At 41.9% G+C, this 16,820-nt stretch overlaps 1 protein-coding gene across 9 annotated transcripts in view; it reads right to left on the bottom strand.

Annotated features, from left to right (window-relative positions):
- Nucleotides 1-16,820, bottom strand: part of ANKS1B (ankyrin repeat and sterile alpha motif domain containing 1B) — a gene marked incomplete at its 5' end in the record, with an annotated part of 797,243 nt that overhangs the window by 336,524 nt on the left and 443,899 nt on the right. For 5 of the 9 annotated variants that reach the window (XM_079773890.1, XM_079773888.1, XM_079773891.1 and 2 more), the window contains one exon: nt 14,144-14,250. In XM_079773890.1, coding sequence (XP_079630016.1) covers nt 14,144-14,250 — 107 coding nt within the window. Of the gene's footprint in view, nt 1-14,143; nt 14,348-16,820 lie in introns of those variants that run through there. The other 4 variants (XM_079773894.1, XM_079773895.1, XM_079773893.1 and 1 more) reach the window with 1 other exon arrangement.

The following is a 16,820-nucleotide window of genomic DNA, read 5'->3' as shown; positions in this document are numbered from 1 at the left end:
CTTCTATATCTTCAAATCTTCCACACCCTTGTCTTCTAATTTGCTAGAAAATAGAAACTATTAGAGGAAACGTACCTCCATATTCTCATCACCCTATATAAAAATCATATGGTACTCATTCCTTCTGTATTCCCTCCTGTTACTTGTCTTTGGATCCCAAACTCTATTTATTCAGCCAGTACCTCTTTCTTTTCCAATATCAATACTTCCCTTTCTGATTATTCCTTTTCAGAGCCAAACATGCCTCAATCCCTCCTGTTTCAAAAATCTTCACTCTGACCTTCAAATCACCCTTTAGCTACTTGTTTATTTCTGTGTTCCTATTCTCAGCAAAACTTCTTTCAAGGGTTGTCTACTCTACTACATCTTCAACCCAATGCAATATGGTTTCTGTACCTCTCACTCCACTGAATGTGCTCTTGTCAAATTCTCTAGTAGCCTCTAAGTTGCCAAATCCAGATGCTCCAGTCTCAGCGCACTTGACCTCTCATAATCATTTTACCCTCTCGATCGCTTTCTCACAAAACAAGTTTTGGGGGAAAGATCTTTCCACTTTTAGACCCTTGAAGTTTGAGGAGTCTGTACAATCTAGGAAGTAAAGGACTGTTGCCTTTGTTGAGTGTAAATGAAGTCACCTAGGGTGAATGTGTGGAGTGAGAAGAGGGAAAGGGCTGAATCCTAGGGGACAGGCAGAGGCAGGGAAGTGGTGGCTACTGGGGCAGGAGATGCTAAGGACAGAGAAGCTGAGGCAGAAGAGAGGGGTCAATAGAAACCAGACCTCAGAAAGATGAAACATGTAAGGACTAGAAAGGGTATATTGTATTTGGGAATTAGGAGTTCATTAGTCACCATTTATAAGTAATTTCAGGATGCTGACATAGGCTAATTGTACTGAGGCCTGGCTGTATTGAATTGAAGGGCAAACCAGCAAGTGTAGACATTTGAGACGCTCGGTTGTGAAGGGAAGAAGAATGACCAGGTAGCATCTAGTGCCGACACAGGATTGTGGCAGAGAGTTGCAAAAAAAAATAAAAAAATCAGGTTATATCTGGCTTGTTCAGAGATTGCAAAGAAGAAGGTTTGTTTACCTAATGTCATAGCACTTATATTAGAACTGAAAATAGAACTCATTTATTTTGTGACCTGAAGTAATTGAGATAATATATGTGTAAGAGTTTTAAAGATTATAAAGTGCAATGGGATTTTAATATGATATTCTTTCCACAAAGAATAATTATGTACCAGGGAAAATTACATTTTTTTTGTCTGTAGAATATAGCCTTCATCCAATCCCCTCCTCCCCCCAGCAAAGAACCTCATTGTTATCTATTTTGCAGTTTGTAGATGATTAAATTGTTATGAATGATGTTTTGCTTGCTTCTTTGGAAAGAGTGAGGGATTTCCGGAGTAGATGTTGGCCAGCCTGTCTGTTTCTGTTCAGTTGTTCTGAGCTGGCAGACAGCTAGACAGGCTATATAATTACATAGACCTGATGAATACTAAGTGCTCAGCTCCTTCTTTACAGCATTACTCCTTTCTGATAAAAGGATGTATAAATCCTGTCAAATAAACTTGAGATACTTTAGATTCTAGGCCTCTTATTCCAAGATCTCCTTCAAAACTCTGGAAGGACAAACCTAATTCTTCTTGCCAGCCATCTAAACAGACACTGGCTTATACAACCAAGATGTTCCACAAGGCTTTGGATATGAATCCTAATCATCTTTGCTCAATTTGACAGAAGGTAAAAGTTTAGCCATCTGAAATGTAATTTTGTGGACTCAAGGGGCAGAAATCCATGACCTGATATTAAGAAACCTCTATTAACTATTCACTGTAGTTTCTTCTCCTAATATACCTCTATGATTTATAAGTACAGACATCAGGGCTCTTCTTTCTCAATACTCTTTTAGCTCATATGCTCTTAAATGAATGTTCACTCCCAATGTTTATGATGTGCATGGTACACACAGACCAGTTTAGGAAGCCTGGGGTGACGTCAGGGATGTATGCAATGAGCTGTAGGATATTGTTTGCATGTCTCTCTAGCTTGAGTTTTTTCATGGATAAAAATTTGTAGCAATTCATAATGACTACTCGTTATACCTTAGAAAGGATTAGACTGAAGAAGGCAAAGCATGTCTTCCTTGAACATCTGTCCTGTTTGATGCAGTGTCTCCTGTATAACAGAATGACTACTACTCAGAGGTCTCATGTCTGAAGACAGACCTGACATTGAGGTGCAGCTGTATGTTTATAACCCTGGGTGTGGATGGAAGTTTTCTTAGTCTGATCTGCCTAATCTCTGTATGACACAAGGTTCTTCTCTCTCACCTCTCCTTTTGGTTCTCCTCTGAATCATCATCCCTCCAAGGAAAAGAAATGAAACTTTTGTTCTTCCGGAACACATGCCTTTCTCAGCTCACCTAAATTATGTTGCCCCAGCAACATCCTACCTAATAATAGACAAATATGCAAATTGACCCTACCTTTGCTATGCCCGTGATTGGCCAGGAGGCGCGGGGGGCGGGGGACGGGACTCGGAGTGGCCGGGGTGGCCGATTGGGCCTGTGGGATGCTGAGCTTGCATCGCCAGCGGTGGCTCGAGCTCAGCGTCTGCGCCATGGCTGTGCTGCGGCACAGAAGGGGCCTCTGGGGCAGCGAGCTCACGTCCCACCGTGGACCATCAAAAGCGGGGGAGCTGGGTGCCTGTCCGCTCAGGCACCAGGCCTTTCAGAAGCCTCCGCCGCGCCGGAGGCTTCTGAAAGGCCTGGTGCACCAGCGGACAGGCACCCAGCTCCCCCATGATCGAAAGCAAAAGCGTGTAGGGGACCCTACACGTGCATGATTCAATCATGCACTGGGCCTCTAGTAGTCAATAAAATAGTGTTTCCCTTTGGACTCAGACTGACTTGGGTTTGAAGCTTGAGTGCTTTGGGCCAGTCATTTAGTCTCTAAGTTTTGTCATTTGAAAAACTGGAATAACATCACATACTTTGTAACATGTGTGGGAGAGGTAAATATAATGTATGTAAAAAAGTATTAGACAAGTTTTGATAAATAGTAGTTATCTTATTAAGTTGGTTACATTTCCTTTCTTTCCTATAACACACTACTGATCTAATCACCTATTCCCTTGGGAGTCTTCTATCAGATAGTTACCAATCATAAGGATGGCAAACAAATTAATAGTTCTTGTAAATGTGATTTATTTAGAAACCAGCAGGGCTGCAAAGTAAATTGAAAAGAGCATTGGGCTAGAGAGGTAAGAAGTTCTCAGTTCTGGCCTTGCTGGTTCTCATATTAACTAGCAGTTAATTAACTAGTTAATATTAACAGTATGATTACCCATACATACAAAACTATAAGTTATCAGGAAGATTGCATTTATCATTAATGAAAGAGCAGCATAAGATTTTTTGAACATTTTAAATCTCATGTAAATCCTAATTAGGTCAAGTGTTTATTGCATGACCATACAGACTGTACTTGGCAACGTGAGAGATAATAGACAAAGGATGCATGTACATACTCATTTATGGAGGACTGTTATGGGCTGAACTGTGTTCCCCCCACATTTTTATGTTGAAGTCCTAATGCTCAATACCCCAGAATGTGACCATATTTGGAGATAAGGTCATTACAGAGGTAATCAAGTTAAAATAAGGTCACTAGGGTGAACTCTAATCCAATATGACTGCTACCTTATAAAAAGAGGATCTGTAGTTCATGCCACCCAGTTTGTTGCACTTTGTTATGGCAGCCCTAGCAAACTATACAAGGACATATTGTGTGCTACTGACTGGGAAAATAACACAAGCCAAGAAGGAGTTGAGTAAAGAAGCAGATAATTCAGCCCTGTATGAGAAGCCTGCTCCAATAGACATATATTTGTAGGCTATAGGCTATGTTAGGTAGGAGCAGGTACATGGTACAGGGTGTCATGGGAGGCCACTGAAGGATAGTTGAGCAATACCAAATAATTCACTACAAGCCTCCCCAGAAGGAACCTCTGAGCTGGGATTTTTAAGTAAGAGTTTCCCAGGGTCAGAATGAGTATAGGAAGGCAGTGTCCTGGACAGAGAACAGCATACACCAGATACAATGTGTGCAGAGACATGGATCCGTAAGCAAGTGTGGCATACATTCAACATGGCCAGAGCTTACCAGGGTAAGAGGTGAAGCTGGAGAGGGGGGCAGGGTCCAGGTCAGCAGTGAAAGGCTCCACAGAGCAGGAGGAGGGACCAAGGCCTTGAGGAATGGGTCTTTCTTGAATAAGCAATTTGGAGGATATAATATAGGCTATGTTAGGTCGGAGGGAAACCATGAACAAAAGTGAAGGTTTATATTTGTTTGGCAGTGAGGGTTCTGATCTGGTTAAAGTAGAGGCTCTCTCGAGAAGCAGTGGGGATGAGGTGAAAAGGTAAGGAGATGTAAGATAAATAAGTCGCTTAAAGGACAGGAAGTATGAGAAACCAGGAGTGCTTCAAGGGCAGGACCAGTGTCCTGTTCAGTGTCTACAATCTAGCAGGTGCTCTACAAACATTTGCTGAATGAATGAAGGGGTGGAAGGATGACACAATGTGGTCTTAGTGAATTGAGCAGGGACTTTTAAGTCCTTTTTTGGTTTGGTTTCAAAATTTGGGTGTGCAGGGCTTTTCTAAACTTTTTGTGTCACCCTTTCTTCATTTATAAATATGAGGATTTCTTCATCTTATCTAATAAAGAGGGAATATGAAAATTGACCGTCACACCATCACAAAGATGGCGGCAGCCAGAGCGGAGGCAGGGTTTCTGTAACACAAGATGGCTGCACCCACAGCAGAGGCTGTGTTCCCGTAATGAGCCTTAACGAGCAATCAGCAGGGACCTGAGGCTGCGTGGTGCTGGGCCAGGGCAGGGGACCTCAGGCTGCTCCCCCAGCCCCGGCACTGGGGGACATGAGGCTGCGTCCCCCTCCTGGCACCAGGCCGGGGGACCTGAGCCTGCACCCCCCACCCAGCAGGGCTTGACAGAGGATCTCATACCGCACCCTCCCACCCAGCGGGGCTTGATAGGGAATCTCAGACAGTGTTCCCCACTGGGCAGGGCTTGATGGGGGACCTCAAGGCGCACCCCCTGCCCCAGCCTGGGCTGGAGAACCTCAGGCCACGCCCCCCCACCTTGGCACCGGGTCAGGGGACCTCAGGCCGAACCCCCCACCCAGCGGGGTTTGACTAGGGACCTCAGGCCATGGCCCCCGCCCTGGTGCCAGGCTGGGGGACCTGAGGGTGTGCCCTCCACCCAGCGGGGTTGGACGGGGGACCTGAGGCTGCGCTCCCACCCCCCCGCCCTGCACCGGGCTGGGGACCTGAGGCTGCACCCCCACCTGGCAGGGCTTGATGGGGGTGGGGCAGGCCAGGTCTGGATCTCGCCCAGTGGGGGTGGGGCCGGCCGGGTCTGATCTTGCACGATTTTGAGGAACATGCAGGTGGGCGGGGACTTGACTCTGGGTCCCACGGCACGCCCCAGACTCTGACAGGAGGAAGATTTTCATATACATTTTACTAATTTTCTTTCATCTCTGACACTTCTATTATAGAGAAAGGACAAATAGCAATATTAAAATATTTCCTCTAATTAATTCCCTTTTAATGTGCACAAATTTTGTGCACTGGGCCACTAGTTTATAAATATGAAGATAGCAATACTTAGTGATGAGGATATAATAAGAATTTCAGGGGCTAATTTAAATGGAACTTAAGAATTCCATCCAATCAATATTTATTGAGATGCTACTATATGCCAGGTACCACGGCATAGAAATACAAAGATAAACAAGACCCCTATCTCTGCCTCTAAGGACACTTTATAGGGTGGGAGGCAGACATCTGAACAGATCATGAAATTGCAATGCAGTATAAGAAGGACCAGTATAGGGACAGGAGTGCATGGGAATGGGTCAGTTTTGCCAGCCAGATAACAGGATGGTATTAGGAAATGCTTCCTAGAGGAAGTGATGTTTAAGCTGAATCCTGAACAATACCACACAATTAGGTGAAGAGGAAGAGAAAGGAATTCCAACCAGAGGGACCAGCGGGCTTCCTCTGCAGCTGTGTTTTCCTAGTTCCTATGCCCATGCAGTTCCTTTGCTGAAAATATACTCCAGGCTGATTGGTTAGAACAAAAACACGCTCTCTCACTCTTGTCAGACTCCCGAAAGCTGGACTTCAAGTCTAAATATCCTCAGCTATTATCTGCATTCTCCTTAAACTAACAGGCCTGCAGGAACCTTGCTGTGGCCACCTGCCTGATTCCCTCACTCCCTTTCTCCTTCCAATTTCTTTCTTTCCTTTCCCCCATCCTTATTTGTTCTTCCTTCCTCCTTTCATCAAGTGGTTACCGTGTCTACATACGTAAGCCATGGGGATATAGAGGATCAAAGCATAATTTCTAATTCTCAAGGAGTTAAACATCAGTAGGGGGAGAGGAGGGCAGTGAACTGTGACCCATTGACCAAATCTGCCTGTTTTTGTAAATAAAGTGTTGGAACACAGCCATGCCCATCGCTTACGGATCGTCTACGGCAGCTTTCATGCTACAAGAGCAGAGCTGAATAGTTGCAACAGGGACCACGTGGCTTCAAAAGCCTAAAATGTTTACTACCTGGCTTTTTACCGAACAAGTCTGCCAACCCCGGTTCCAGTGTTTGTGTGTGGCCGAGGTGGTGGACAAGGAAATAGATACTATAGTGAGATCAGTGGCAAGACAGGGAACGACAGAAGGAGGGTTGGGGAGAAGTGACAGCTAGAAGAAGGGACAACTAGGCTAAGAACTAAAAGATAACAAGGAGTGAAGAGGGGAAGCAAGGTCGTTCCCGGCAGAGAGAGCAGCACATGCAAAGGCCAAGCAAGAAAAATGTGCAGTTGGGAGAGGAAATGGTAGCAGATGAGGCTGGAAAATACGTTGGGCTCAGGCAGGTCATAAGGTATCTGCATGTGAGTCATCTGAAGGATTTTTGGAAATATAATGTCCCATACGGAGCCGAGAATCAATGAATTACTGTAAACAGGGCAGTGCTAAAGCAAATGTGTGCTTAAGAAAGATCACTCTGGCTGTATAATACTTAACATTTGTTGGGAATTTATTCTCTGACAGCTCTGTGCTAAATGCACACATGTATATGGAAATGCTTACTAAGTAGCTTGGACAGCAACTGGAAGCCAGGCAGAAAGAGGTGAAGAGGAGGGACAGCTTTGGATCTATGAGAACCAATGATCTCCCTACCGGATGGACAGGCAGAGCATCACACACATGTAGAGGCAGGAGGAGGAGGAGGAGAATAGAAATGATTGGGAAAGGCAGTAAAATGTCACAGAACCCCAATAAAAATGAGTAAGGGAGTACATGTTAATAAGGAGTGGATAGTAAAAACCAGACATTGTAAAGAAGGCAAAGAGAAATGAAGTGAGGGGGGGAAGAGGGTTGGGGTTTGACGAAAAGCAGGTCACAGCTGACTTAAAAGAGGACAATTTCAGCAGAAGCGTTGGGAAGGAGGCAGGATTATAAGGGTTTCGGAGCTGACCAGAAGTGAGACAGTGAAGATCGCTGCCACTGAACGCTTGTTTGAGAGACTGTCCTTTTAAAGAAGCAAAGAAATGTGACTGTGGCTGGATTTCTTAACGAGGCTGTAATTCAGCAGTTTTAATACATTTTCTGATTCATCAAGTAAATTACTCATCCCAAATACCTGGTCATTGGAAGCAACAGTGAAGATCCAATTATGCAGCCATGCCGGATGACTAAATTAAAAGACAATGCATGTCAGCCTTAGTCATGGGAGTTGTGGTACTGCATTATCAGAAAATGGGGCAGCGCATTGTAGTGCTTAAACGTGTGATCGGAGGAACTTCCACGTGGACGAAAAGGCTCTCCGTGGTATCACCAGAGATGATTGTGGCCAATGTCATTTCCGAAAGCTACTCTCCGAAGGTGGTCATCCCTGAACATGCCCTCCTGTCTGACTTTCTACTGCACAAGCAATCAGCGTCTTTCTCGGGCTAATGAGATCTACACGAAGAACTAATCGCTCTGCCAGCACCAGAGTTGTACCCTGCATCTTTAAAGAGCTCAAAATATTAAATAACAAGCCCAAAGAACCTTGCTCCCAGATCCTCATTAGATTGATTTTACAGATGAGTAAACCGAATCATAGAGAAGCAAGACAGAGGAAATGAGAAGTCCTTAGTTCTCTCTCACACCACGACAAGGCTGTTGCCTATCACATTTGTGATTAAGCTGTTGTCCGGAAAAAGAATAACTCCCTCCTGGCTTTGACTCTTGGATACCAACAGACTTTTTGAAAATTGTTACTGGGGTGACACTGGTTAATAAAATTAGATAGGTTTTAGGTGTACAATTCTATAATACGTCATCTGTATATTGTATTGTGTGTTCACCACTCACAGTCAAGTCTCCTTCCATCACCACTTATACTCCCCTTTGGATACCAAGAGACATTAAATGCCTGCAGTTGAAAAACACAATGTCTTTTATGTTTTGCAAAAGTGGGTGTGTAACTACTGGCCTAAATGAGTTTGAAGAATTATAGCTGAACTTTCAATATAAAGCAACCCACTCAACCCAGAGCCTCACCTATATCAGAAACAGGAAGATGTGGAGAGCGTGGAAGGTATTTATTTCCTCTTGTGCCTTTAAAACACAGTAACTTTATAACATTTTCTTAAACAATATTTGAAACAAGAAATCATCATGGGGACTATTAGTCTTACCCTGTAGGGGATAATTAATTTTTCTGCTTCACAAGTTTAACTTCTTCCTTGGATCATGATTTGATGCTAAGATACTTAAAAGGTCATTTTATCAGGTCAACCATAAATGGTGCTCTTATTACATAAAAGTTATGTGAAAGATGAAAAGAGAAGTGAGTCCATTAGCATGTAAAATGCACCATAAAAATGGTAAAATTTTTCAGTTACATACTGGTCAGATGAATCTTGCTCAAATCTTTTGTTAAAATGGATGACTTTTCTAAGAGCTCTGTGGCACCACTTCAGAGCCTAATATGCAGTACCCTCTCTAACCTTTGGCATATTTTTTTGTATGAATGCTACCCACCAAGTGTACAAAAATGCCAATTCACATAAGGCTCCTGGTGTTACTTTTATTTCTTACTCTGTAAAGGCTGCATTTTGAACATTTTAATAATGGTCAAAGCATTCCTAGTCAACCTAGAGGGCAATTAGTAGGAACACAGTAGATGCTAAAAAAGATAATTTGGTATAATTTCACCCTTCCCCCTTTTTATCCTCACCCAAGGATTTTAAGGAGATAGAGAGAGAGAGATAGGGAGAGAGAGAGAGAGAGAGAGAGAGAGAGAGAGAGAGAGAGAGAGAGAGAGATATCCACACATGCCCCAACTGGGGATCAAACCCACAACCTAGGTATGTGCCCTGACAGGGAATTGAACCCGCAGCCTTTTGATGTACAGGATGGCACTCCAACCAACTGAGCCACCTGACCAAGGCTTTCCCCCTTTTGATTAGAGTTTACAAATATAACTGTCAGCTAGTTACTCTGGTGAGGCTATGAGTCAGTCCTCCTCCAAGTAATATAAACTTCCTAATTCAGTCTTTGGTCTATAAATCTACAGTAACACTACCAGTGTTTTGACGTTATCAGTATCTTTATCTTCCTTTGCTATACACTATCATAGATTTTATCTTTTCATTGCCTACTGTAATTTGTTGCTGGAAAAGCAGTTGCTAGTAAGTAATATGCTGAAAGATGGTGATTATCTGAAAGGATGGGGGTAAGATCCCCATGATGTAGTGTGTGTATGAGCAAATAAAAGAATGTGTGTGCAAATAATATGACAGGTCTGAGGGCAATCCTGTAACCTGCTGGAGGTCAAGGATCGTGTATGTTCATTGTTACACCACTAGTATTTAACACTGTCCCTAGAACATAGAAAATATTTAAGCAGCATTTGCTGCATTAATAAATGAAGAATACTAGTGCTCCATGTTCCCACTGTCAAAACAAGGCTTCCGGATTAAAAATGAGGTTGGAAGGTCCATCTACAACAATCTGCTATGCATTCAGTGTGTATGCGAGATTTCTATGTACACAGCATCATGCTAGGAGTTGTGAGAGAGGCAAGGAAATTGAATACAGGGAGCGGGGCTGGAGGCCTGGATGAAAGAGGTGAAGGGATTAAGAAGTACAAATTGGTAGCTACAAAACAGTCCCAAGGATGTAAAGTAAAGAATAGGGAATATAGTTCATAAAATTGCAATAACTCTGTAGGGTGCCAGTTGGGGTACTAGAAATATCGAGGGAACACTATGTAAAGTATATGATTGTCTAACCACTAAGCTGTACACCTGAAACCAATGCAAAATAAAATTAAAAGGAAAAAAATAAGACTGACAAATCTTTCAGAAAAAAATAATACAGAAAATTGAATACACAGAACGTGGACTTGAAGCGTCCGGTCTAGTTGAGGAGACAAGATATATACAAGTGAAAAGTTAACTCCTAATCCTAGAGTGAATAATGGCATGCCAAAGGTAATTTTTCATACCAAATACAACCACTACATGATTTCAGAGAAGAGGGGGGCTGCTGAGGACTGGAGCCATTATGGAAAAACTATATAAATAAGGCAGGGATTGAGTTAGACCTTTGGGGATAAAAGAGGGGAAGGGAAGGAAATTGCAGTCTGGAGGGGGAAGGCTGGAGAGGACAAATGAACACTCATCAAGATAAGAATAGATAGTTTGAGACTTAAAATTAAGGAAGCAGTCATCAGACTTGAAAAAATAGAGATGATGACAGAAACATATAGAATAAGGAAGTAGCTAAGTATGTGCATTTTGTATGATAATCATTTCATACCTAAACTCCTTGGTGAAAAAAAAAAAGTAACTTTGAAACTTAGATACATTCTATATGTTGCAAACGTGGGCAAAATAGGTGGGATGTCAGAGGACCAGGAGGCTGCAGTCCCAGAGGCTAGCAAGTAGCAGGCACACATGCCTAACTGGAAGGGAGCTGATGTACCATTCAAAGGGGATGCACAGGCAGAGTGGGGGCCTGCATAAGTCTTTCGATGAAGGATGCTGTGTGGAAGGGGTTTATGATTGCAACACAGATTTGACTTTCCCAAAGTCTTACGTGACCTGATGCACTTTTGTAGCTATTCATTGATTACATCAATTTTCATTTATCTTATATATTTAAGGATACAGAAGGGTCAAGGCTGCGTGCACACCTGTTCTGCAAACCAGAACCAGATACTTAAAGACAAACTTTAGAATTTTGCCTTTCAGATTCACACATCAATAAAATCAAGGACAAGGACAAGAGACCACAGGAGAAGCCATAATTGACAGATATTTAAAAATAAATGGGGATCCTTCTTTTCTAACCATGTCTAGGAATGGATGTAAGAAATCTTTGTTAAAGTTAATTATAGCAATGTAGAGAAACTATGTGTTTATGTGTGAGAGTATGTAGAAAAGAATGAGCAAAACATTTTGTTAAAGCTTTCAAGAAATACTTTGAAAGTTACATGGATTCTTTAAAACTCCCATTCATTAATGGGATACTAATTAAATAAAAAATTTAACTCTTGAGAATGTTTCCTAAGTAAAGTATATCTCTATGCATGGATCTATAACTATGATGCTTTAACGAATGTTAATTATATCCTTTTGATGTCTGCACTGTGTGGCTCTAAAAAGCTAATAAGACCTGCACTACATCATAGTTAATAGAAGTGTGGTGCTTGTTGCTTAGGCAACAGGATGAATAAATGCAGGTCAGAATGTGCTTCAAGAAAAACAAAAGCTAGACTATGATACCGAGTAGAGACTGAGCAGATCTAACAGATTTTCCCCCACATTAATGAAATCTGTTTCTTAAAATGGCCTGAGCATATCAGTGTACTTTAACTAAGTTCATAATGAAATAAATTAGATTATGGAGATCAAGAAATAATTTTTATAAAGGCAGAAATTGATTTTTTATGATAGTGGTAGCAAATAAATGATAGCAGCATACTAAGCAATAATTGATGACAACCATTTTATGATTTGCTTCCTTTTCATAACTAATTCCTCTAAATGACAATTCAAAGCTTTTAAAATTGATCCTGTCCCATGAAGAAAGTATTTGACTGACTTATCTGAATTAACCATGTTTTCTTGATTTCTGGAAAATTATACACAATCCTGGGAATACTTCGAATTGAAAAAATAAAGACAATAATCTATGGAGGAGATCAGACCTTGGTTTTGTTATGTAGGTACAGGATTTTTGCCTCCCAGATGCATTTTGGAGTGCTCATACATATTCCATTCATGAATGTTTTTACGATCTCCAAATGCTTATTTGAAACCTGTTTGATTAACCTTTCAGTTCCAGGCTTTCAAAGGGGGATTATATTTACTGAAAAGTGTTTAAAATTCAGGGGAAAATTATGCTGAATTAAAATCTTTCAAAGCAGCCAAATATTCCAGAGAACCCAAAAACCTACCTCACTTTTCATGGGACCAGAATAAATTTGGACGAGAGTTTGAGGAGTAGGAATGAGAAAGTCTTATCTCAAGTAGAGACAGGGAGAAAGCATACTTATCAAAATGTGCAGTAAACATAAGTATCGACGCAAAGATTTTCATTCTGTTTGATAGTTCCTCTAATTCCTGGTGTCATCTGTGTAGTATCCTAAATCTGCTCAGTATCCTAAGACTCTCACAGCAATTGAAGAAATTTTTTTTTCATATTTCAATACCCACAATATCGTTCCTGTCTAATTAGTGATGGGATTCTTAAACATGAGAAAAAATACAGTAGCTGCACATCTCATTGCAAAAAAAAAAAAGGTTCATAAAGAGTTCAATGTATACAATTACTTAGAGCTCATATGTCTTGATGCATTTAATAGCTTTTTTAAAAAGCTCACGGGGCATACACCTTTTTTGGAGAAGAGGCAGAAGTTGGACAATTTGAATGATTTTCAAATCTGTAATAACAGTCAAGTCAGGCTTGGAGAAAAAGAATCTCCAATGGAGATAAAAAGACATAACTAGCTCTCCGTGTTTTGTTATCAATTCTGGTGTTAATAAGCCTCAGGTGTCGGCTCCGGCAATTTATTTAGAAATAGCTATTCATTAGTTCTACATTTGCGTGCTACATGCCTATGTTATGAAGCGCTCTCTCTGAATTTAGGGATAGGCAATGAGTGTGATGGGACCTTAAAAGCAAGGTAAGGTAATAAGGACGGTGACGTAGCTTAACAAGGGAGAGTGATGAGCACCGAGGGAGGCGTGTAAATGATTAGAAAGCTGGATCGCCTGTCTGCACCTCTCCCAGTCCTCCTTCCTCACCTATATTCACCGCTGTGAGAAGTTCGCACACACCACACCGGGTTTAGACTGCATGCAGACCAGTATTCAGACGTACATGAATGTGCTCAGTCCATTAGCCTCTCCTTCTGAATATTGACAGCTAACTGATGGAAGTGTTTGTTTTTCCCTAAAGTAACATACAATACTTCCATGCTCCTCCATCAGCATGTGTAAGTAAGTGAATGCTCTCCTTAATGGACCGTCTGAAACAGTTTGCTAAGGAACTAAAGGTCGTTCGATAACACAACTTAAACTGCCTGTGGAACAATGATCAGGAAACAAATGATCTTCACACTGTCAACATAACACGTTGTCTACTGAACCCCTAACTGCTGATGCTCACATGAAATCCTATGTTTTTAGGCACCCAGAATCCACTGAAGAGGGCACTGATCGACCCAGGGAATTCAGAGGCTGCAAATTTATAAAAATCACACAAAGAATGGAAGGGAGGACACAAATGTTCATCTCCTCTCACTGCCTATAAATAGTCCTCTCACCGGTTCATTCACATCAGACGCACGCACATGGACGCCTCTAGATCTCATTTCTCAGCAAGTGTCTCTATGTACACAGTAAGTTCAGCCCTGAGGGCATCCCCTTTCCCGATGCCGTTACAGACATAAAACTGACCGGTTTTGGTGCGAATCGGGCTGCTTCTGAGCCATGTCAGACACATGAGAAGCAAAGACAGACAAAAGGCAGCTCTGTGGACACAGAGAGCGTCTTACCATAAACTGCACATTGTCAAATCCATTAGCCATCAGGTGGTTCTCGTACTGAGGTAGCCCAATGCTTTCCAACCATTGTCCCACTGTTTGCACAGGGCATCTGGGTCCTGTAAGAGGATGAAGAGGGAAGCGTTTAAGCAGGGAGTAGCCGTCCACGGGGTAATAGCGGTAGTCCTGGGCTGAGAGGTGGCATTGCCACATCATGCTCCTGGGAAAGTTGCTATCAAAGGAGCCCGCCAGCTTGACAGATTAGCGTTCCCGGCGCGAGAGAGCAGAGTCAGAAGTAACACATAGTTTGCCAGGCAGGCTGTGGAGTCTGACTTGATCCTAGCTCCACATTTCTCACATATTAATCTTTACTACCGGCCAGGACGTCATACAGCCCCCAGAACCAGGCAGCAGGAGAAGGCATAGCAAGCTGTCGGCCGAGGCTGGTCTGCGTGCTATGTGATTGTTGGAGTACTCCACAATGAGCAGTGCACGGCCAGCAGCCAGAATTCTCTTTATCAAGTACTCCTACACTCATCAGTATGCAGCTCCATGCTCCCTGCTCCCCCTCGCTCGCTCCCCTTCATTACCCAGCCCAGGCTACACCTCGCATTTTCAATAATAGCCATCAGATAAGGCAGATTTTTTTTTTTTTTTGTCTGCAAGCTGTAAGCTGCTTCCTCCTACACACCCATCCAAGCGTCAATCTTGAATGATGAGAGCAGTCAAAACAAATGCAGAAAATAGCAAGATTCAAAAGCAAACCAAAGTGCTTAAATCTGAATTGAATCTTCATACCGGTTATACATTACAGAGCTATTTGTTGTGGAATTTTACGTTTCAAAAGACACCAGGAAATGCAAAGCTCTAACCATAGCTTTTAGCAGAGCTCACTACAGGTTCCCTTTCTCCTTTTCTTCCCTTCCCTTTCTTCTTCTTTTTAAAAATGCAGCAGAGATAAATGTTTCTGATCTAAAGCTTTACAATGTTTGGAGAATAATTATTCTCTTTCTTTCGCAGGCTATATATATATATAAAGGAACCTCTCTGAGATTCCTTTTTCATTTTGAATTACTGGAACATACAGAAACTGCATCGCAATCTACAAGTCAAGATAATTCCTTTCTCATTTGCATGGCTCCTTCTAAACAAAAATATTATTAGGCATAAGAAATCCCTTTCCCCTCTGATATTTATAAGCCAGCCAACCAGGGTTACCATCCTAAATGTGCTGTAAAGGTAATATTACTGGGTAGAAATGTTTAATAAAGAAGAGGAGCCCTCACCAAAAATAATTCAAGAATAACAGATGTAAATGTGTGAGTTTTACTGAATGGCAGACAGATTGAGTAATTTATTTAATAACTGAGAGAAATGAGAGATTAATAATAGAACCCAGAGGACTAGGTCATCAGAAAGAACAGACTCTTACTTAAGACTGGGAAAGGACTTGCAGAAAGGCTAGTCTCACCTCCCCCTTACCACAGGAACCCCTTGTCACAATCTTCCTGGGAGACCATCATCTAATTTATGCTTGAATACTGCCTGTAACGGAGCCCTCACTACTTATCAAGAAGACTCCATTTATTAGAAAGCTATTTTACTTCCTACCTGACTCTACCCACTGGCTCCAGCTCTGCCTTTGGAGTCCCCACAGATTGGGAACAGTGTGTTTTAAAAATTAAAGGTAACTCTCCCCTCCCCTCCCCCGACCCAGGACAGTGCCCGGCACATAGTAGGTGCTCAATAAATATTTACTGAATAAATGAAATATCATTTTCCTTCTTTCCCCAAACTTTATCTTTCTCTGTTTCCTTTCCCTTTTTAAGAACATTGTCAACCTCCCTGACACACAGACATTAAACCTCAAAGCACCTAGCACACTTTCTCTTTCACTGCGGACACCAGTCCCCAAGTTCCCACCGTCCCTCACCACAGTGTCTCTGGCCTCTGCTCCATTGATTCTATTTCCTGTCCCATGTGTATGGAACTTTGATTGACTTTAATTCTGTGATCTTAGTTCAGGCCACCTGTCCCATGCAACAGTGGCTTCTACAGGGGTCTTCCTACCTCTAATATTTTAAAAATCTATTTTATGTGTGGGTGTCAGAATAAGTTCTCTAAGATACTGGTTTGATGATTACTTCCTTTCCCAAAACTCTTCCCTGGTTTTCAGTTGGCTTCAAAATATACTCTCAACTTCTTTGATAACATTTTGGGGCATCTTTATGATTGATTACAAATAACCCACCTTGATTTCCTTTTCCCTGGGGTTCCAGTCAGGTGAGATTACTGGCTGGTCTCTGAAGGCAGCCTGCAACATACTCCGGTTGGTTTTATTCTGTCCCCACATTTCTGTCCCTTCGTGGTTTTGAATCAGATGGCACTTCCCTTGTGAAATCTTTTCTAATCCCCCTAACAGGAATGAATCTCTTCCTTATCTGTCTTAAGTGGCATTTTTTAGGCTCTCTATTATAACAAATATTTTCTGTCTGTCTAACAGTATAGTTATTAGCATACAAGACTTGTTTCTTGAATGTAGGAATGTTCTTCCTAGTATTGCACATGGTAAGAAATCAGTATGCATCTACTAAACCAAATAATGTAACTCTCATGTCACATAAAATCCTCCTAGTTTTGATTTAAAATTGTATTTTCATTTTGAAATCTTTTCCAAGTGTCTGAATTC

The sequence above is a fragment of the Cnephaeus nilssonii genome (genome assembly GCF_951640355.1).
Source record: "Cnephaeus nilssonii genome assembly, chromosome: 6".
Taxonomy (NCBI): Eukaryota; Metazoa; Chordata; class Mammalia; order Chiroptera; family Vespertilionidae; genus Cnephaeus; species Cnephaeus nilssonii.
Note: the sequence above shows the minus strand (reverse complement) of the source record. Positions and strands in the feature narration are given on the sequence as shown.